Source organism: Siphateles boraxobius, unplaced genomic scaffold, assembly GCF_051911475.1.
Source record: "Siphateles boraxobius isolate OS27281-9 unplaced genomic scaffold, OSU_SipBor_1 283, whole genome shotgun sequence".
Taxonomy (NCBI): Eukaryota; Metazoa; Chordata; class Actinopteri; order Cypriniformes; family Leuciscidae; genus Siphateles; species Siphateles boraxobius.
The window spans coordinates 34,102-56,546 of record NW_027508901.1 but is presented as its reverse complement, the minus strand read 5'-3'; the positions used below and the strand labels follow the sequence as shown (position 1 = coordinate 56,546).

At 45.8% G+C, this 22,445-nt stretch overlaps 2 protein-coding genes across 2 annotated transcripts; one reads left to right on the top strand and one right to left on the bottom strand.

Annotated features, from left to right (window-relative positions):
- Positions 1-1,978: 1,978 nt before the first annotated feature.
- Positions 1,979-4,654, bottom strand: LOC143753424 (uncharacterized). The gene is made up of 2 exons (XM_077245726.1): positions 4,485-4,654; positions 1,979-2,612 (listed from the first exon to the last, which is right to left on the bottom strand). Exons 1-2 carry the CDS (start codon positions 4,618-4,620, stop codon positions 2,227-2,229), a joined length of 522 nt encoding a protein of 173 aa, XP_077101841.1. The 5' UTR covers positions 4,621-4,654; the 3' UTR covers positions 1,979-2,226.
- A 1,259-nt stretch (positions 4,655-5,913) lies between these two features.
- On the top strand, positions 5,914-21,444 carry LOC143753423 (uncharacterized). Its single transcript, XM_077245725.1, has 2 exons — positions 5,914-6,122; positions 19,848-21,444. The coding sequence occupies exons 1-2, from the start codon at positions 5,987-5,989 to the stop codon at positions 20,498-20,500; spliced, it is 789 nt and encodes a 262-aa protein (XP_077101840.1). The 5' UTR covers positions 5,914-5,986; the 3' UTR covers positions 20,501-21,444.
- The last annotated feature ends 1,001 nt before the right edge of the window (positions 21,445-22,445 follow it).

Here is a 22,445-nt window from a genome sequence, read left to right as displayed (position 1 = left end):
CCAGCCTGTCCGGAGCCTCGGCCGAATCTACTCTGCAGATCTCACGGATAAACAGATGGGGAATGTGGTGAAGAAACAGCTGGCAGGCGGCCTCGCCAGGATCAACCTCAGTCAGCTCCCAGGCAAATACAAAGTTTGGTGTTACCAATTCACGCTGTACCAGAGGATAACGTGGCCACCCAAGATGAGCGAAGTTCCCTCCTCCACAGTGAGCAAGTTGGATAGCTTGGCAAACTCGTACATCAGGAAATGGCTCGGGCTACCAAGATGCTTTTCTGATGTGGGTCTCTTTGGCAAGACCAAGCTCCAGCTGCCCCTGCGTTCCATCAGCGGGGGATATAAGCAGGAGAAGGTGCGGTTGATCATGGAGCTAAGAGAGTCCACAGACCATCTGGTGAGAATTGCGGATGCCCAGCTTTTAACCGGGAGAAAATGGAAGGCCAAGGAGGAAGTTGACCTGGCAATAAGTAGGCTGCAACACAGGGAGGTGGTTGGCAGAGTACAGGACGGCCGGGCAGGCCTCGGTTGGGGACAGGCCCCCCTCTTCTGGTCGAATGCATCTAAAGAAGAGAGGAAAGCCATGGTGGAAGCAGAGGTGATCAGAGCTGAACATGAGAGACTTACCATCAAAGCGGTGTCCCAGGGCTAGCAGGGAGGCTGGCTGTTGTGGGAAGGCCTTCTAGACAGGCAGCTGGCTTGGTCTGACGTGTGGAAGATTCCACAGGCCAGGCTTAGTTTTCTCTTCAGAGCAGCATATGACACCTTACCTTGCCCCCGCAACCTCCACCGATGGTTTGGCAACGAGGAATCTTGCCTCCTGTGTAACACTCCCAATGCGAGCTTCCAACACATCATGACTGGCTTCAAGACAGCGTTGGCACAAGGGCGCTACAGGTGGAGGCACGACCTGGTGCTGAAGAAGCTTGCTGAGGTGGTGGAAATATGCAGGCAGGAAGCGAATAGCAGGCCCCCGGCCCTAACCGCACATTCCATCCAGTTCGCGAGGGCTGGTGACAGGGGTAACACCCACCACCAGAAGGACACAGGAAGACTCCTCACACCAGGCAAGGGGTGGACGCTAGCAGTCGACCTTGGGAAGCAGCTCCATTTTCCCAGGGAGATGGTGGAAACGTCTTTGCGTCCAGACCTTGTGATGTGGTCTGCTGCTTACAAGTTTGTCCTGATGGTGGAGCTCACAGTCCCATGGGAAGGAGGACTTGAAGCTGCCCATGAGCGGAAGCGGGCCAAATATTCTGAAATGGCTGCAGAGTGCAGCGAGGCTGGTTTGAGGGCAGTCACATACCCTGTGGAGGTGGGGTGCCGGGGGTTTGTGGGCTCCTCAACCTCTCGTCTGCTCCGCGACATGGGTGTAACAGGCATAAGGCACCGGAAAGCCATGAAAGAGCTGGCAGAAGAGGCTGAAAGAGGAAGTTACTGGCTTTGGCTGAGAAGGAAGGCAAAGAGTTGTGGTCCAGTCTCCACCTAGGGCATCAGCAGGGGGTGGCATGTAGAAATCCCTGCCATCGCTCCGCCACCATGAGATGTACTGGGGTTAAAGGAGCGAAACATCCGTGACTGGTGGTCCCCAGCTGATGACCCATAAATGCCCTCTGTAGTGTTCCCCAACATGTACACCTTCGGTACGTCTCAATCTCATACGCACCGGTGGAGGTGCGACAGGCAGAAATGCCCAGCAGGTTTCACCATCTACCTGTATGTTAAACTTTAATATAATTACACGATTACTAAATCAAAATAATACAATGAATATTTATCCAAAACTATTTAAATCTGAATTGTATCCAGACAAGCACATATGCAGTGTAAAGGATATGAGTTTACAAGATAAAGACGAGATTAATGAATATTAATTTGATTGCATGATTATTGATGTAAGAGAAGCCCTCGGCATTCACAAACCATGAATATGCATAATCATTTTTTTTTGTTCAAAAGCTCAGGATTTATTTGAAATGAGTATTTTGTAACTATACATACTTTTACTGTCACTTTTTGTTTTGCATAACAATTAATGTCATTTTACACACAAAAGGGAATTTTTTAAACCAACGAAAGCTTCATATAAAGAATAGCAACACATATAAAACGCTTTACCTTGTAAGTTGTTGCAATGAAATAATAGGCCTATATACAGAAATACAGCATGTAATGTAATTATGAAACATGCATTATTTATAAATGCATTATTGCACTCCACCAGTGTGTTCACGGGTCCTTGAACTCTGCGTCGAACATGATCTTCTGGATCTGCATTTTAACCGCGGCTCTTTTCTGTGGCGTCAGTCTTTTGAGGGCCGGGACGAAACTCAAGAGAAACAGCTCGTCCTCATCCAAGGCTTTCTGGACGCTCTTTAGAGGCTCGTTCTCTGAGAGCCGTATGTGTGTGTGATCCTCTGAGAGCCGTATGTGTGTGTGATCCTCTGAGAGCCGTGTGTGTGTGTGATCCTCTGAGAGCCGTGTGTGTGTGTGATCCTCCGGAGCCTCGGCTTCGCTGGGAATCTTCCTCTTCCGGATGGGATTGTCCAGGAACGAGAGGTTTTCTCTGTGTGGCCAGTAATGCAGGTCTTCCCTCTTCAGTTTGCACTGCACCACTGCAGGACAACAGTTTCAAACATATAATCTTCAAACAATTACAAAAATAGGCCTACTAAATATCCTAGAAATCATCTTTAAACAAGCCATAACATGCATTATATGCACAACAACATGCACGTTTAACAGTGATGGTTAACAGAGCAGATATAACGGTAACACTTTACAATAAGGTTCATTAGTTCCCTTTCGAACGGTAGTTATACGCTTTGGGGAAAACTTATTTTTCTCCGAATACTGAAGCCTTTTTGTATAATAACGCAGTGCTACTGCACAGCCATAACAGTGGGGAGACTACTCGCACGCGATTGGCTGGTCAGATCTGGAAACGATCTGAAGAGAAAACGCAAAAGTGGCGTTGCGTTATCACTTTTTATTCTGCGTTTAGACGAGCGTTATCGGGGAAATCCGCGTGCATATGATGACGCAAAAGTGTGTGAAATTCGATGTAGTATGCACTCCAGGCGGCTAGGTGGCAATGTGAAGCACTGCGACACAACAACACCAATATCTGAGAATATTTTGTACAACTGCTGAAAAGACTCTTGTACGTTTATCAGAGCTGCTATGGCAACTTGGAGGTCCGACGTATGGAAATAATCCGACATATTGGGGTTATTTTCCTGTAATGGCGCATTCCTGTGACGTAAACGCGTACGCGACGAGAGCCACAGTGAGCAGATTTGCGTTTTTACTGTTTAGATGGGAACATCTGGGAGGCGGGTTTCACTTTTTTGCGTTTTTAAGCCTCCAAAACGCCGTCGCCGTGTAAACGAAAGGCACATCCGATAAAATATTTTTACGTTTTCAGCCAGAATCGTTCTCGTGTAAACAGGGCCTCAGTCGATAAGCATGAATCTATGGCGAAATCGAGTGTGTTTTATAAGCAGATGCCCCGCCCATTCTGTCTCACCGATTGGTGCGCGCAGTTACGCCGCTCTGCCATTGGTTCGTGCAGTTACCTGACCAGGCAATCGCGTGTGAGTAGTCTCTGCACTGTTATGGCTGTGCAGTAGCACTGCGTTATTATACAAAAAGGCTTCAGTATTCGGAGAAAAATTAGTTTCCCCAAAGCGTATAACTACGCAATACGACTGACCGTTCGAAAGGATTAATGTTCAACTAATAATGAACATTAGTTAACTACCTTAGTTAATAAGAACTAATAATGAAAAATACTTTTTCAGCATTTATTAATCTTAGTTAATATTAATTTCGACATTTACTAATACTTTATTAAAATCTTGTAAACGCCCTCGGAGTGGGAGGGGCTGGAAAGTAATATTCAGTTGGTAGTCATATACGCGTCACTAGATGGGAGAGAATCTTACACAGTGTAGCTTTAACAAAGATTAACACTGTAACAAATGTATTGCTCATTGTTAGTTCATGTTAGTTAATGTACATTAACTAATCTTAACTAATGAACCATATTTAGTTACCCATATTTAAATGTAATAAATTGTTTTAATGATTTGTATTTGTTGTCAGGGTAGCCTTAAATAATCTATTTAGTTTTTTCTCTAAGAAAAATTAATGTGCATGTATGGGTTTATTATAATAGTGTTATTAACTAATGGCAAGCAGGGTTTATTTATTTTATTTATTTTTAGATGCAAATTAGTATATGTTATAGCCCTATTCTCTATCTCATTTTTTCAGCTTTTTGGTTGGAATTATGTTGTAGTGTCCTTATTAAAATAAACCTTCCCCCCCCCCCCCCCCAAATAAAATATTACAGAGCCTAATATATCTGCGTCTTACTTGTGAATAATACTTCGCAGAATAATAACTATGTGTACGAAGGATTCTACAGTATAAATGTTTATTATCACTATAATAGTGCATGTAAAGAGATTTGACGCACTGACCGGAGAGCCCGACGGACGCGGCGATCTCTCTCCACGCGCCGACGCGTCGCTCTGAGCACCGGTAACCGCGCAGCGACGCGTTGTAGAGCAGCGGGCGAGCGAACACGGTCTGGATCAGTTTCTCCTTCTCAGCCATTGAGTTTATTATTGAGTTTCTGCTGAGACGCTGCGCGTTTAGCGCGTATTTCCGGCGCGTCAGAAACGCGCGACTCACGCATCGCAATCGTCACAGTTCGCAATCGCATTAAAAGTGAATCAGGCTCTGATTACATAATTTTGATTATTCGTGATTGATCAGATCTGTCACGATAGAAACTGTCTGAGCTTGAAGATGATGGCAAGCCGTTTTGACTTCTATTCATTCCTAGATATGAATTCCTAATATCATACAATTAAAACTTTACTAGTTAGCATGCTTTTTCTTGATATCAGGAGTTAGATTTTTACTAGTAAAATGCCAATTCTTCATATGAACGATGACGTCACCACTCGCTGAAATAGGCTACGAATTCCAGATAACAAGAATTAAATTTGAACTAGTAAAAACTATAATTCTTGATATCTGTTGTTGTATTCTCACTTTTAAAATGTCACCGTAGTTTGCCCTTTAAATTTAATAATTTGATTATGATTTCATAATTTCATCTTGAATTAGAATTCGTATTTTTGTGAGTGATGAATGATGTCATTGTTGATATCAAGAAATACGAGTTTTTTTTCACTAGTGGAAATCTAATTTTCCTGATATCAAGAATAAGCATTTAACTAGTGAAAATTGAATTGTTGATATGAAGAATCCTGGGAATTAATGAAAGTCAACACGGTTTGCCTTATAGGCTCATGTTTGAGAATAAATAACATGTGAAAGAGTCAGTGTCAGTCTGAGGGACAATCATCACATTAGTTCAGGATATCCTCTTTAGATTAATTAATGGGAAGATTATTTTATGGTTATTATAAAACCTAATCATTATCATTAGAGAACGGTTCTAGAAACCACCTCCCTGCAACGCTCGTTCTAAGCTTAGTTATTGGTTACAAAAAAGAGCCAAATAGAAACGTTCTCTGTTTGCTGGTTGTATTTTTCCTTCTTATATTTGTGATATTTTTCTTGTGATATTTTTTCTTGTGTCAGCTGGAACATAAAACAACATTTCAGCCAAAAACCAAAATCTTTTTGTGTCAGGTACTGCAGAAAGGACACACTTTTAAAACTAACAAGTCTTGTAAAACTTGAAGAAGTGTAGGAAAATAAACGGGCTGAATATTAATATGCCATATTTGGCTCAGCGTTTAATTCCTGATCAAGACCTTTGACTGACGCTTGTGTTTCTATTTGTGACGCGACGCTCTGTTTAGCCCCGCCCACACTCAAATCTCATTGGTCAAAATCCCCGCCATGACGTCCCGCTTGCGCGGTAGAGGCGCGTGTCGCGCATTTTTGACGCGCCTGTGCAACAATTCCGGGAGCGCGTTCAGATCGACGCGTCTCAATAAACTCAATGGCCGTGACTGAGACACTGATCCAGAGCGTCTCCGGTTACCCGGTGCTCTACAACGCGTCGCTGCACGATTATCGCAGTTCCGAGCGGCGCGTGAACGCGTGGAGGGAGGTCGCCGCGTGCGTCGGGCTCTCCGGTCAGTGCGTCAACATCACGCGCGCTCGACACGCGTTTGACTTTGAAAAGTGTTTCTGTTCTGTTGATCTTGATGATTTACACATATATTTACAGCTGGAGACTCAACAAACTACAACGCGTCCGTTTCAGCTAAACTGCGCGTTGTTCGTTGATTATTAAAAGCGCGTTTTTGATTTGACGCGTCGCTAGCGCTATAAATGATGGACAATATAATGAAGTTAACAGGTATAAAGTCTCTGATTTACTATAAGAGTGAAGATTTATGATACTGTACGATAAAAGAGACATTAAAACGCGTAACGCGGTTTATTATTGCAGTGATATTAATATATTATTGCTGTATACCCATTATGTGTCTTATACTTGTCCTATTTCTATTTTTTTTTATTAGCTATGTATTGTATTTACATGGCAGCTTTATTCACTGAGGAAAAATCAAATCATTGTTAATAAGCTCTTCTGATTCTGATTTTCATATTATATAAAGGCTGATACAGAGAATGCAAGTTAAGCGTTTTCTTTATAATGCGTTATATGGGAAATGCTTAAAATAAGCATGAAATCAAAACTGACTATTTTTATTTGTGCATGGACTATTGCAGTATTTATTATAAATTATTTATCAGTTTCATCTCGACTTTAATGTTCAATAGTTTTATTCATATTCTCTGTATCTGCCTGTATATAATATGCATCATGAATAACTGAATTTGATCGTTTAATATCAATGTGTTTAATGCATTAAGCCACGTTAAGCATTTTAACGGCTTTTTATGGAGAAGAAATTTATAAAGTAAAAAATAGTGTTTCGAGTGCGATTCAAACCCTGACGCTCAAGATAATTAATTGGTTTGAGTAGGACAAACTTAAATGAAACTAATTAGTTCAGTCAAATGAACTTTTATGAGTATTTAGCACTTTCTTTTTCTTTGTAGTTCACAGAACTGATATATTTTAAGTAAACTGAACTGTTTCATTGTTTTGAGTTTTATGAAATTATTTATTTTAATTTAGACAAACTTAAGTTTAACTGAAACGGCTGGGATGTCTATTTCCCAGCATGCTTTGCCGATGGTACTCGAAAGGGAGAGTAAATGCTCAAATTAAGTGTGATATAATGTTGTGATTGTGCAAGATTAATGTTAAGTGGCAGATTTAGTAGCGATTAATGTTTTGTTATGCTAATTTAGAATAATATCTGTTAATGTTGGTTTGAGGACAGTTACCATCATGGTGACGAGTGGTGCATGAGCTTTATATTGCTGAGCTTTAAGAGCTAATGCTACTGTATAACATGCTAATGTTAACATGTTAATAAATTAGTATGTTAGCAAACAAGCTTTTTAAAGCTCGCTAAGTTTATACTAATGATAGTGATCACAATAAGGGTAATTCATTCATTTAAATTAAAACTTTCATGTAGTGTACTCAAACGTTTCAAGTTAAGAACAATTAAAATGTACAAGTACATAATAAAAATCTGCTAGTTCTGCTTAAACTGAATTTCAACTGATTGCCTGTCGGTTCAGATCCGGCCCACATGTGGATCCAGGCGTTACAGATGTTGCCGGATCTGAGCGACACCATGTTTCCCCACTGCAGTGGTGTGTGTGTGTGTGTGTGTGTGTGTGTGTGTGTGTTTAACGCTGTTCTCCAGCTGCAGTGGTGTGTGTGTGTGTGTGTGTGTGTTTAACGCTGTTCTCCTGCTGCAGTGGTGTGTGTGTGTGTGTTTAACGCTGTTCTCCCGCTGCAGTGGTGTGTGTGTGTGTGTGTTTAACGCTGTTCTCCCGCTGCAGTGGTGTGTGTGTGTGTGTGTGTGTTTAACGCTGTTCTCCCGCTGCAGTGGTGTGTGTGTGTGTGTGTGTTTAACGCTGTTCTCCCGCTGCAGTGGTGTGTGTGTGTGTGTGTGTGTTTAACGCTGTTCTCCCGCTGCAGTGGTGTGTGTGTGTGTGTGTTTAACGCTGTTCTCCCGCTGCAGTGGTGTGTGTGTGTGTGTGTGTTTAACGCTGTTCTCCCGCTGCAGTGGTGTGTGTGTGTGTGTGTTTAACGCTGTTCTCCCGCTGCAGTGGTGTGTGTGTGTGTGTGTTTAACGCTGTTCTCCCGCTGCAGTGGTGTGTGTGTGTGTGTGTATGTGTGTGTGTTTAACGCTGTTCTCCCGCTGCAGTGGTGTGTGTGTGTGTGTGTTTAACGCTGTTCTCCCGCTGCAGTGGTGTGTGTGTGTGTGTGTGTTTAACGCTGTTCTCCCGCTGCAGTGGTGTGTGTGTGTGTGTGTTTAACGCTGTTCTCCCGCTGCAGTGGTGTGTGTGTGTTTAACGCTGTTCTCCCGCTGCAGTGGTGTGTGTGTTTAACGCTGTTCTCCCGCTGCAGTGGTGTGTGTGTGTGTGTGTGTGTTTAACTCTGTTCTCCCGCTGCAGTGGTGTGTGTGTGTGTGTGTGTGTTTAACGCTGTTCTCCCGCTGCAGTGGTGTGTGTGTGTGTGTGTGTGTGTTTAACGCTGTTCTCCCGCTGCAGTGGTGTGTGTGTGTGTGTGTGTTTAACGCTGTTCTCCCGCTGCAGTGGTGTGTGTGTGTGTGTGTGTGTGTTTAACGCTGTTCTCCCGCTGCAGTGGTGTGTTTGTGTGTGTGTGTGTGTTTAACGCTGTTCTCCCGCTGCAGTGGTGTGTGTGTGTGTGTGTGTGTGTTTAACGCTGTTCTCCCGCTGCAGTGGTGTGTGTGTGTGTGTGTTTAACGCTGTTCTCCCGCTGCAGTGGTGTGTGTGTGTGTGTGTGTGTGTTTAACGCTGTTCTCCCGCTGCAGTGGTGTGTGAGTGTGTGTTTAACGCTGTTCTCCCGCTGCAGTGGTGTGTGTGTGTGTGTGTGTTTAACGCTGTTCTCCCGCTGCAGTGGTGTGTGTGTGTGTGTGTGTGTTTAACGCTGTTCTCCCGCTGCAGTGGTGAGTGTGTGTGTGTTTAACGCTGTTCTCCCGTTGCAGTGGTGTGTGTGTGTGTGTGTGTGTGTTTAACGCTGTTCTCCCGCTGCAGTGTTGTGTGTGTGTGTGTGTGTGTGTGTGTGTGTGTTTAACGCTGTTCTCCCGCTGCAGTGGTGTATGTGTGTGTGTGTGTGTGTGTGTGTGTTTAACGCTGTTCTCCCGCTGCAGTGGTGTGTGTGTGTGTGTGTTTAACGCTGTTCTCCCGCTGCAGTGGTGTATGTGTGTGTGTGTGTGTGTGTGTGTGTGTGTTTAACGCTGTTCTCCCGCTGCAGTGGTGTGTGTGTGTGTGTGTGTGTTTAACGCTGTTCTCCCGCTGCAGTGGTGTGTGTGTGTGTGTGTTTAACGCTGTTCTCCCGCTGCAGTGGTGTGTGTTTAACGCTGTTCTCCCGCTGCAGTGGTGTGTGTGTGTGTGTGTGTGTGTGTTTAACGCTGTTCTCCCGCTGCAGTGGTGTGTGTGTGTGTGTGTGTTTAACGCTGTTCTCCCGCTGCAGTGGTGTATGTGTGTGTGTGTGTTTAACGCTGTTCTCCCGCTGCAGTGGTGTGTGTGTGTGTGTGTGTTTAACGCTGTTCTCCCGCTGCAGTGGTGTGTGTGTGTGTGTTTAACGCTGTTCTCCCGCTGCAGTGGTGTGTGTGTGTGTGTGTGTTGAACGCTGTTCTCCCGCTGCAGTGGTGTGTGTGTGTGTGTTTAACGATATTCTCCCGCTGCAGTGGTGTGTGTGTGTGTGTGTTTAACGCTGTTCTCCCGCTGCAGTGGTGTGTGTGTGTGTGTTTAACGCTGTTCTCCCGCTGCAGTGGTGTGTGTGTGTGTGTGTTTAACGCTGTTCTCCCGCTGCAGTGGTGTGTGTGTGTGTGTTTAACGCTGTTCTCCCGCTGCAGTGGTGTGTGTGTGTTTAACGCTGTTCTCCCGCTGCAGTGGTGTGTGTGTGTGTGTTTAACGCTGTTCTCCCGCTGCAGTGGTGTGTGTGTGTGTGTGTGTTTAACGCTGTTCTTCCGCTGCAGTGGTGTGTGTGTGTGTGTGTTTAACGCTGTTCTCCCGCTGCAGTGGTGTGTGTGTAGAAAAGGCCCCAAAGTTATGTCAGTGTTGATATTATTTAGTGTAGTTGACCATATTAGGCTTTATGTTTCACGTTTACTTCCGTTTATTCAGTGCTTGTAACGGTAGCCGAAGCGCGCGCTGGTGTGTATACTATCTGACGTCACACAGTTAGTATGCAGTACGATAGAGATAGTCAGTCAGTCGGTCGGTCGGATTGTAGATGTGAGCTGCACCTTTCTTCAGAGTGTGCGTAAATGAGAAGAGTAAGTACATCTGTGATATTGTATTATTTGTGAAACTAGTTATTTCTGTTATTTGATGTGGATAAGAGGTAGGAGTTTAAGGAGTCGCTATGCGACCGTGGTGCTAATTATATCCACGTTCGTTCATTTCACGCTCGAGCTTCGACTCGTCTGATTTAGTACGTCGAGTTAACGATATGTAATATCGTGTTTAGATGTGTTCATACTTTCATATTTGTTGTTAGGATTGATCAGTACTTTGTGGTTGAGTAAATTAAGAAGTAAGTGGTGGTAAATATTGTTATTTGGATCGCTATCGAGGTTTCTCTGTCAAGGCTTTGCTAGCTCGAATGGAATATAGCATTCAGTACGGGGTTTTTTTCATAATAAAACCATCCAGCTGTTTAGTTAGTTGAAGCTATAAAGTGGATTATCATAGATGACAGTAAGTGCTTTCTATGTGGGAATTTAACTTATGATAGAAAATCTGAGGATCCTTTATAATAAGTGTTTGAATCTTTACATTATGCTTACAGTATTAGAGTTTAAGAGATATACTGTATAGTTATATATACTGACTATTGTTTGCTTTGTTTAGTAATGTATATTAGTGCTTAGAGAGGAATGAGTGTATGCATATGTTTGATTTATTCATTTGTAATTTGTTTCTCTCTTTATAGAAACCACACTCATAATTACACTCACCCTCAAACTCACTCACACAAGAAAGAGGAATAAAGAAACAGAATCAGAACTATTTCTCCGCTCTTTATTTCATACTCTGGAACATTTGGCCTTAAGTGGTGTTCTGGCCGACACACCTGAGTGAACTTGGTGATAAACCCAGAACTAGCACCTAGACTGAGCGTCTACCCATTATCTTCACTACATTGATGGTCCTTCGAGCCGGATCACTGAGTTTACGTCAGAGATGGAACTACATCCAGAGTATGATGCTAGTGGTGCACGTCCCAAACGGCACATTCGCCCACCTGTGCGCTATGCAGATTATGAGGTCGATTATAGAGGCTACATCGGTCAGAGGTACAGAGAGGAATCAGAGAGTTCTCACCAGGAGGGAAATGCCAGGATGACATCCCTCACCTCCCCACCAGACTCTCCTCTTCGACGCCAGAGGCGGGATGCTATTCTTCAGGAGATGGACCTGGGCTATAGGGCTGAGAACCAACAGCACAGCCAGAAGAATCAGCTAGCCCCCCAGCGGTTTCCAGAGAGAGAGTTTAGGGAACAGCTACGAGATTACTCTACTCCCCTACCTCCAGCGCTGCACCCCATACATCCACAGCATGACAGCCGAGTTGAGTTAGATGACATTCGTCATGAAAGACACCTCCTGCAGCAGACACAGCGGCACATGGCATCAGACTTGGTCGAGCTTAGAGCGCTGCGAGCAGACATGAGACAGTTAGTAGATTCTGTTTGCAACATGCAGAGTCCAACCTCTCTTCATACCAGAAAGCCAGAGTTAACGGTGATGTCATCACGGCCACCTGTTGAAAGTGAACCTAACGCTGAGGAAGAGGATGATTGGCCTGCACCACCACCATGGCCAGACCCAGTAATTGACGAACTTCTGCCTGGTGACCCACCTATGCTAAATTCGCTTATTAGGAGAACAGATGAGGTTCCAAGAACTAAGGAAGAAGCATTGCCAGCCCCAGCTCCTGACATGTTTGTGGGCCAGCCACAAGTTTATCACTCAGCACGTGGGGCCCTTCCTACTGCAAAGCCATGGGAGGACACTGTCCGTCAGCCATCGCCCTGGTTCAAGCCCGTTCAGTTTCTGCCACAGCCACACGGATTACCTCCAGCTGAGCCCAAGTGCCCTACAGGTTATAGTGGTCAACGGAGTAAGCTTGGCTGTAACGCAACGCCCCAACAGCGACATCCAAGCATGGCATGGACACAGCCACTGCCCTTTAGATCACCTCAGGGTCATAACTCCAACGTCCCAGAGCCAAGTTACCGTGGGCCACGCCCAACAATCCGCAACTTCGCCAGTCGGGACCCAAGTGAGTTCGCACGGCTCAAGATCTCATTGGAAAACCTCTTACCACATGACGCATCTGAGCTGTTTAAATACCAAGTGTTGGTCGATCACCTGCAACTAGAAGAAGCCAGGTTAATAGCAGATGCTTACCTTAACTCCCCAACACCCTTTTCAGACACAATGGTTGCCCTGAATGACAAGTTTGGCCAACCACATCAGATAGCGCTGAGGCGTATTGCTGCTGTACTGGACTCACCAGACATAAGACGGGGAGACTTCGCTGCATTTGAGAAGTTTGCACTCCAGATCCAGTCACTCGTGGGAATGCTGAAAACACTAGGCCACGAGGGTGAAGTGGAACTACAATGCGGCTCACATGTTGCTCGTCTGCTGAGCAAGCTGCCGTCTGAGCAAAGAGCCGAGTTTCGCCGCTGCATGTATCATCAGGGAACAAGAACCCACACCTTAACTAATCTTTCAGATTGGCTGAAATACGAGTCTTGGTGCCAGGACTTTGAAGGACAGTTAGCTGTGAGAGGAGTGCGGGAGAAGCCGGTGTTCCGACAAGAGGGTAGGAAGGGTAAGCAACCTACCACTGTCCTCCATGGTGTGAAGGACACAGCTAAGAAACCTGAGGCTCCAGTGCCACGCAGCTCCTTCAAAGGGAACAAGAGCAAGCCATACTGTCCATTCTGCAATAACGAGGAACACTACCTTAGCCAGTGTACAGAGGTATCCAGGCTATCAAAGGATCAGCTGACTGAATGGATTAAAAGGAACAAGAGATGTTGGCGATGTGCACGGCCACACCAGGCGGCTCAGTGCAACTTAAAGAAAACTTGCAGCCTCTGCCAAGGGAAACACCTCCAGGTGCTGCATGAGGTGAATATGAGGTCACCTAAGGAGGCATCATCGACACCAGCAGCGGAAAGCCATGGCATAAGGGGCACAACAGAGGTTCTGTATCTAGACAGACCCACTGAAGGCAGTCGGGTTCTTCTTAAAGTTGTCAAAGTCCTCATTCACCATGGTGACCAATCAATCAACACCTATGCCATACTTGACGACGGTTCAGAGAGAACTATGCTGTTGCCAGATGCTGCAGAGAAGCTAGGTGTGCAGGGGATTCAAGAGAACCTACCACTACGCACAATTAGAGATGAAGTGCGGACCCTCCGTGGTGCATCAGTGTCGTTCTCCATTTCTTCGCCGTCAAAGCCAAAGACTAAGTTCAAGATCATAGGTGCATTCACCAGTGCTCGTATTGGACTAGCTACCCATACTTACCCCATGGAGCAACTCAGGAACACATACAAGCACCTTATTGGCCTTCCCATTCAGACCCTTATGAATGTTAAGCCCCTGCTTCTAATTGGAAGTGACCACCCCCATCTCGTCACTCCCATTGAACCTGTCAGATTGGGACCTCCAGGAGGGCCTGCTGCCATCCGCACAAGGTTGGGCTGGACACTGCAGGGCCCAGCGAGTGTAGTCTGTCACCTCACCCAACCACGGCAGTGTCTATTTACAACAGTAGCACCCCAGGTGAGCGAACTGATGAAACATGTTGAGAGATTATGGCAGGTCGACGATGTCCCATTCAGAAGCGAGAAACTAGTTACTCGTTCAAGACAGGACCAAGAGGCCATCAGCATCCTGGAGACCAAAACCATCAGGGTAGAGGTTGATGGCATTCTACGTTACACCACCCCGCTGCTCCGCAAGAGAGACATGCCGCTCTTTCAGGCTACTGAAGAAGCCGTCATGCCCAGTTTAAGAAGTGTAGAGAGGCGACTGGCTAGAGATTCTGCACGGGCAGAAGCCTACAGAGTGGAGATGGAGAAACTTATCAAGGCGGGCTATGTCATCAAGTGTGGACCGAAAGTTTCAGCCGAGGAAGGTTGTGAGGAATGGTATATTCCTCACCATCTGGTGAGCCATAATGGCAAGAATAGGCTGGTATTCAACTGCTCCTACCAGTATCGAGGGCAGATCCTCAATGACCATCTACTGCCTGGGCCGACATTAGGAGCATCACTACTGGGAGTTCTGCTAAGATTCCGAGAGCATGCAGTTGCGGTTAGCGGAGACATCAGAGGCATGTTCCACCAAGTTCGCCTCCTCCCAGAAGATCGTGCTCTGCTCAAATTCCTTTGGCGCGACGTCAGTCAAGAAGGCCCTCCTGCAGTGTACGAGTGGCAGGTGCTACCGTTTGGTACAACATGTAGCCCCTGCTGTGCCACATTCGCCTTACAGCGCCACGTCTCTGATAACAGCCAGCCAGATGAAGAGGTGAGGTTCTCAGTTGAGAAATGCTTTTATGTAGATAACTGCCTCCAGAGTGTTCCCAATATTGCTGATGCGAGGCACCTTGTAGACAAGCTACGAGCCCTTCTTGCGTCTGCAGGCTTTGATCTGCGTCAGTGGGCAAGCAACGAACCAGGTGTAATAAGTCACCTACCACAAGAGAGCTGCTCTGCCAGTGTTGAGCTATGGCTGGCTCAGAACAAGACAGATACCCCAGAATCTACTCTAGGGCTAAGCTGGCTCTTCCACACGGATGTACTTGGCTACAAGCATCGCCATGTGGAGTACGGGGTTCCCACGATGCGTAATATCTATAAGGTGCTGGCGAGTCAGTACGACCCCTTGGGGTTCATCCTACCCTACACCACCAGGGCTAAGATAATTGTCCGACACCTTTGGGACAAACACAGGGGATGGGATGATCCATTACTACCGCAGGAGCTTCTGCAGCAGTGGAAAGACTGGGAAGAAGAATTACAAGTCTTATCTCAAGTCACCCTGCCCCGACCATACTTGTCGAAGGACGTGGACACCTCCGGTCTTCAGAGAGAGGTGCATGTATTTTGCGACGCCTCAGAAGAGGCTTATGGATCAGTGGCATACCTCCGGACCACTGACAGACACGGTGAAGTGTATCTGTCATTCCTGATGGCCCGTTCTAGAGTTGCTCCCAAGCGATTTCACTCTATGCCCCGATTAGAACTCTGTGCTGCCCTTACGGGTGCACAGCTCTCGCAGGTGCTGAAGAGGGAGCTTACCATCCACATTGATCATACAATCCTTTGGTCAGATTCCACAACGGTGCTGACATGGCTGAGGTCTGAATCTTGCCGATTCAAGGTTTTTGTGGGCACCCGCGTGGCCGAGATACAGGAGCTGACTGACAGGCATGCCTGGAGATATGTTGATACCGCAAGAAACCCTGCTGATGACGTAACACGAGGGAAGAAGCTGAGAGAGCTTGTTCAGCCAAATAGATGGAGCCTGGGACCTGCCTTCCTCCTGACCAGTCCAGACTCATGGCCAGAGGACCCTGCTGTTGAACAAGCAGAAGATACCTCAGAGCTGCGCAAGTCTACTTTCTGTGGGGTCGCCGCAGTTGCATCAAGCCAGTCGACTTCAGACGTGAGTCAATACGGCTCGTGGAAGGAGCTGCTGGATGAGACAGTGCAGGAGCTGCATGGGGCGGCCAACTCTAATGATAAGCCCACAGCTGAAGACTACCGACAGGCTGAACAGTTAATACTTCAGAGGGCTCAGAGGGATAGTTTTCAACAAGAGTACAGCCTCCTGAAAGCTGGTAAACCAGTTCCCAGCAGCAGTCGACTCCGCACGCTGTCTCCAGAGCTGGATGAAAAGGGAGAGCTCATTCGTGTTGGAGGACGACTCCGTCGAGCAGAAGGCTTAGAACTGACCACTCTTCATCCAGTCATCTTAGACCCAGGTCATCGAGTGACTACCCTCTTGATCCAAGACTTCGACAACCGTCTCCGCCACCCAGGCCCAGAGCGGGTGTTCGCCGAGCTTCGACGCTCCTTCTGGATCCTGCGAGGGCGTGAGGCTGTCCGGCGCTACCAGTATAGCTGCGCTGACTGTCGGCGATGGAGGGCGAGACCTGCAGTGCCAAAAATGGCAGACCTGCCATCAGCCCGTCTGCGCCTTTACAAGCCGGCTTTCTATTCTACAGGGATGGACTGCTTTGGGCCATTTGAGGTCAAAGTTGGCCGGCGCCGGGAGAAGAGATGGGGGATCATTTTCAAGTGCCTCACAACGAGGGCAGTGCACTTGGACCTCCTTACCTCTATTGATACGGATGCTTTTCTGATGTCCCTTCGTCGGTTTATTTCCCGTAGAGGAACACCTGCCGAGCTGTTTTCCGATCAAGGGACAAATTTCAAGGGAGGTGAGCGAGAACTCCGTGAGACCTTCGCTGGAATGTCTAAAGAACTACAACATCTCCTTGCACCACAGAAGATCTCCTTCCGCTTTAACCCCCCAGCCGCTCCTCACTTCGGAGGGGTGTGGGAGAGGGAGATACGCTCAGTTAAGAGCGCACTCTATGCCACAGTCGGTGCTCAACCTGTTCCGGAAGAAGTGCTTCGCACTGTACTTACTGAGGTGGAAGGGATCCTTAACAGTAAGCCCTTGGGTTATGTGTCTTCAGATGCCAGCGACCCAGATCCAGTGACTCCCAGTGTTCTTCTTATGGGGCGGCCTGATGGTTCGTTGCCTCAGGTAGTCTACCCCGAAAGTGAGCTCATCTGTCGCCGCCGTTGGAAACACTCCCAAGTTTTGGCTGACCACTTTTGGGCCCGTTTCATCCGACTCTATGTGCCGAGCCTGCAAGCTCGCCAGAAGTGGCAGGCTACACCAGCTGATATTGAAGGGGACTGTGTAGTGATGATCGCTGACCCACATCTACCGAGGGCCCTCTGGCCCATTGGGAAAGTGGTCAAGACTCATCCCAGCCCTGACGGGCACATCAGGTCCGCTGATGTAAAGGTGAAGGAGAGAATCTACACACGGCCAGTTGCCAGGCTGGTTGTCCTCCCTGCACTTCCATCTGGAGAAGATGGAAACGGTTCCACTCCTGCCGCTACACCCCAGCCATAGAACTTTGTTGCCTTTATTGATGAGCGAATGTATTACATACATTCGGGGGCGGCTGTAGAAAAGGCCCCAAAGTTATGTCAGTGTTGATATTATTTAGTGTAGTTGACCATATTAGGCTTTATGTTTCACGTTTACTTCCGTTTATTCAGTGCTTGTAACGGTAGCCGAAGCGCGCGCTGGTGTGTATACTATCTGACGTCACACAGTTAGTATGCAGTACGATAGAGATAGTCAGTCAGTCGGTCGGTCGGATTGTAGATGTGAGCTGCACCTTTCTTCAGAGTGTGCGTAAATGAGAAGAGTAAGTACATCTGTGATATTGTATTATTTGTGAAACTAGTTATTTCTGTTATTTGATGTGGATAAGAGGTAGGAGTTTAAGGAGTCGCTATGCGACCGTGGTGCTAATTATATCCACGTTCGTTCATTTCACGCTCGAGCTTCGACTCGTCTGATTTAGTACGTCGAGTTAACGATATGTAATATCGTGTTTAGATGTGTTCATACTTTCATATTTGTTGTTAGGATTGATCAGTACTTTGTGGTTGAGTAAATTAAGAAGTAAGTGGTGGTAAATATTGTTATTTGGATCGCTATCGAGGTTTCTCTGTCAAGGCTTTGCTAGCTCGAATGGAATATAGCATTCAGTACGGGGTTTTTTTCATAATAAAACCATCCAGCTGTTTAGTTAGTTGAAGCTATAAAGTGGATTATCATAGATGACAGTAAGTGCTTTCTATGTGGGAATTTAACTTATGATAGAAAATCTGAGGATCCTTTATAATAAGTGTTTGAATCTTTACATTATGCTTACAGTATTAGAGTTTAAGAGATATACTGTATAGTTATATATACTGACTATTGTTTGCTTTGTTTAGTAATGTATATTAGTGCTTAGAGAGGAATGAGTGTATGCATATGTTTGATTTATTCATTTGTAATTTGTTTCTCTCTTTATAGAAACCACACTCATAATTACACTCACCCTCAAACTCACTCACACAAGAAAGAGGAATAAAGAAACAGAATCAGAACTATTTCTCCGCTCTTTATTTCATACTCTGGAACATTTGGCCTTAAGTGGTGTTCTGGCCGACACACCTGAGTGAACTTGGTGATAAACCCAGAACTAGCACCTAGACTGAGCGTCTACCCATTATCTTCACTACAGTGTGTGTGTGTGTTTAACGCTGTTCTCCCGCTGCAGTGGTGTGTGTGTGTGTGTTTAACGCTGTTCTCCCGCTGCAGTGGTGTGTGTGTGTGTGTTTAACGCTGTTCTCCCGCTGCAGTGGTGTGTGTGTGTTTAACGCTGTTCTCCCGCTGCAGTGGTGTGTGTGTGTTTAACGCTGTTCTCCCGCTGCAGTGGTGTGTGTGTGTGTGTGTGTGTTTAACGCTGTTCTTCCGCTGCAGTGGTGTGTGTGTGTGTGTGTTTAACGCTGTTCTCCTGCTGCAGTGGTGTGTGTGTGTGTTTAACGCTGTTCTCCCGCTGCAGTGGTGTGTGTGTGTGTGTGTTTAACGCTGTTCTCCCGCTGCAGTGGTGTGTGTGTGTGTGTTTAACGCTGTTCTCCCGCTGCAGTGGTGTGTGTGTGTGTGTTTAACGCTGTTCTCCCGCTGCAGTGGTGTGTGTGTGTGTGTGTGTGTTTAACGCTGTTCTCCCGCTGCAGTGGTGTATGTGTGTGTGTGTGTGTTTAACGCTTTTCTCCCACTGCAGTGGTGTGTGTGTGTGTGTGTGTTTAACGCTGTTCTCCCGCTGCAGTGGTGTATGTGTGTGTGTGTGTGTTTAACGCTGTTCTCCCGCTGCAGTGGTGTATGTGTGTGTGTGTGTGTTTAACGCTGTTCTCCCGCTGCAGTGGTGTGTGTGTGTGTGTGTTTAACGCTGTTCTCCCGCTGCAGTGGTGTATGTGTGTGTGTGTGTGTGTGTGTTTAACGCTGTTCTCCCACTGCAGTGGTGTGTGTGTGTTTAACGCTGTTCTCCCACTGCAGTGGTGTATGTGTGTGTGTGTGTGTGTGTGTGTGTGTGTGTGTGTGTGTTTAACGCTGTTCTCCCGCTGCAGTGGTGTGTGTGTGTGTGTGTGTGTGTGTGTGTGTGTGTGTGTGTTTAACGCTGTTCTCCCGCTGCAGTGGTGTGTGTGTGTGTGTGTTTAACGCTGTTCTCCCGCTGCAGTGGTGTATGTGTGTGTGTGTGTGTGTGTGTTTAACGCTGTTCTCCCACTGCAGTGGTGTGTGTGTGTTTAACGCTGTTCTCCCACTGCAGTGGTGTATGTGTGTGTGTGTGTGTGTGTGTGTGTGTGTTTAACGCTGTTCTCCCGCTGCAGTGGTGTGTGTGTGTGTGTGTGTGTGTGTGTGTTTAACGCTGTTCTCCCGCTGCAGTGGTGTATGTGTGTGTGTGTGTGTGTGTGTGTGTGTGTGTGTGTTTAACGCTGTTCTCCCGCTGCAGTGGTGTATGTGTGTGTGTGTGTGTGTGTGTTTAACGCTGTTCTCCCGCTGCAGTGGTGTATGTGTGTGTGTGTGTGTGTGTGTGTGTGTTTAACGCTGTTCTCCCGCTGCAGTGGTGGAGTGTAAGAGAAGATGGAAGACTATCAGGGATCGCTACATCCGAGAGCGGAGACTCTGCAAGCTGAAGAGAGAAGAAGGAGGCCGGCGCCTGCATTACTGGCCACACAGAGAAAGCCTCTCGTTCCTGGACAATCACATCCGGAAGAGGAAGATTCCCAGTGGAGCAGAGGCTCCGGAGGATCCGGATGACGGCGACGGAAGCGCTCGCGATTCTCCCGAGGAGTCGCTCGACGAGTCCAGCGGCGGAGACTCAAAGTCCAGCCTGGGAAACAGAGCAAAGCGTGACGGCAGGTTCGAGCCCAAGCATCCGCTCAAAGCGGCGGTCCCGCTCAATCCCATAATGCCCCTGTCTATCGTGGCTCAGCTCAAACCCCTGCAACACATGAGGCCGCTGGTGTCCGGTCCTCCTCCGGGCCTGAAGGGGGCGCCAGCGTCCGGTTCATCAGCGCAGAGCTCAGAGGATCACACACACACACGGCTCTCAGAGAACGAGCCTCTAAAGAGCGTCCAGAAAGCCTTGGATGAGGACGAGCTGTTTCTCTTGAGTTTCGTCCCGGCCCTCAAAAGACTGACGCCACAGAAAAGAGCCGCGGTTAAAATGCAGATCCAGAAGATCATGTTCGACGCAGAGTTCAAGGACCCGTGAACACACTGGTGTCGGACTCAATGCAATACATCAGAGCCCGGAAACATCTGACTGGCAATTACAGTTCACATTCTGACTTAAGTTGTAAAAATTTATTTGACTCGAGTCAAATATCACAGTCAAAATTATGATAAAAAGTAAAAATTCGGACTTAAGACGTAAAAAAGTCGAAACTGACTTGAGTCAAAATTGCGACTAAAAGTTGGACTTATGACATTATGGTTGAAATTATGAGTCAAAATTCTGAATTAAGTTGTAAAAGGTCAATTGAGATAAGTCAAATATGACAGTTGAAATTACGATATAAAGTCAAAATTATGACTTAAGACATAAAAAAAGTCAAAACTGACTTGAGTCAAAAAAGTCAGTTCAACTTTTTCCAGAGTTCAAGGAGCCGTGAACACACTGGTGTCGGACTCAATACTTCACATCAGAGCCCGCAAACATCTGACTGGCAATTAACACATTATAGTTGAAATTATGACTGTCAAAATTCTGACTTAAGACGTAAAAAGTAAATTGACCCAATACAAATATGACAGTTGAAATTACAAGTCAAAATTATGATTTAAATAAAAATTATGATATTGTCAAAATTATGACCTAAGAAGTAAAAAAGTCAAATCTGACTTGTGTCAAAATTTGCGACAAAAAGTTGGAATTCTGACATTATGGTTGAAATTATGACTGTAAAATTCTGACAAGTCAGACAGAAGTCAAATTTTGATATAGTCAAAATTATTCTTCCTGAAGACATAAAAAGACACAATTATGTAAAAATTTTTTTTTAAATTAAGATATAATTAAGTCATAAAGAGTTATAATTATGACAGAATTTTGACTGTCATAATTTCAACTGACTTAAGAAAAGTGGAAATTGACAAATATGACCGTTGAAATTATATAATTAAATAAAAAAAATTATAATCAAAATATAAAAAAGTTATAATTCTGATTTAAAGGCACACTATGCAAGAATTTTACCTTAATATAACAGCTTCAAAGTCATTTCGGTGGTAAACAAACTCATATTAGGGCGAATCATCCTGCGCAAGTTTCAGAGGAGTGACCCCGACAAATCTCGCGAGAATCACGAAAGGCTTTACGGCAATGACGTCACACACATCAACAACAACATGAAGCACGAAGACACTTGCGCGCATTTCAGACGTGATACTCGAGTCGAAGATGGAAAAAGCAAAGAAAACGCGGTCGGGAGAGACTGGGAAAAGGAAAAGAGAATCTGACCGCGTGAGGAACCGGACACGAGTCCCACTCGCTCGGGCATTTACTCGTTGGCGCGAGCTAAACAGCAGCACTGGATGCAATATGGCGGCAAAACAATGGCAATAATAACCGAGCGCACAACTGATGCTGGCGCGCACGGTAAATGACTTTCGCGAGAGAATAACAGATCTACATGCGAGGAATTGCAGACTGTAACGACGCATTTCCATGGTTATTAGCATTGTAAATCTAACAAAATTCTTTTGCATTTTTACATTTTATATTTATAACACTGTTATTTGTGTTATTGGCATTAAAATATCTATAAGAAATTGGAGAAAAATGTGAATGCAAAGTCATATTTGCTGTAGTTCACCACTACATTACCACTATTTACGTTTATCCAACCAAAATTAAATTGGATCTGAGAACCTCAGAATGTAAAAAGTGTCCATTAAATAGCTGTAAGTATTTGCAGGACAGTGTAAGTATTCCACAGCGACTCTAGGGGGCGCTGTTTGACAAAAACGGAATTCCTGCATAGTGTGCCTTTAAATCATAATTATGAGTGATATAAAAAGTCAGAATTATGACATAAAATGTTGACTTAAAATGTATGACATTTTGTCATTAAAGTATCAAAATTGTCTTGAGATAAAAAAGTGAATAATCTTTTCCTAGTTGAAAGAGCGATGAACACACTGCGTTTACTCCAGAT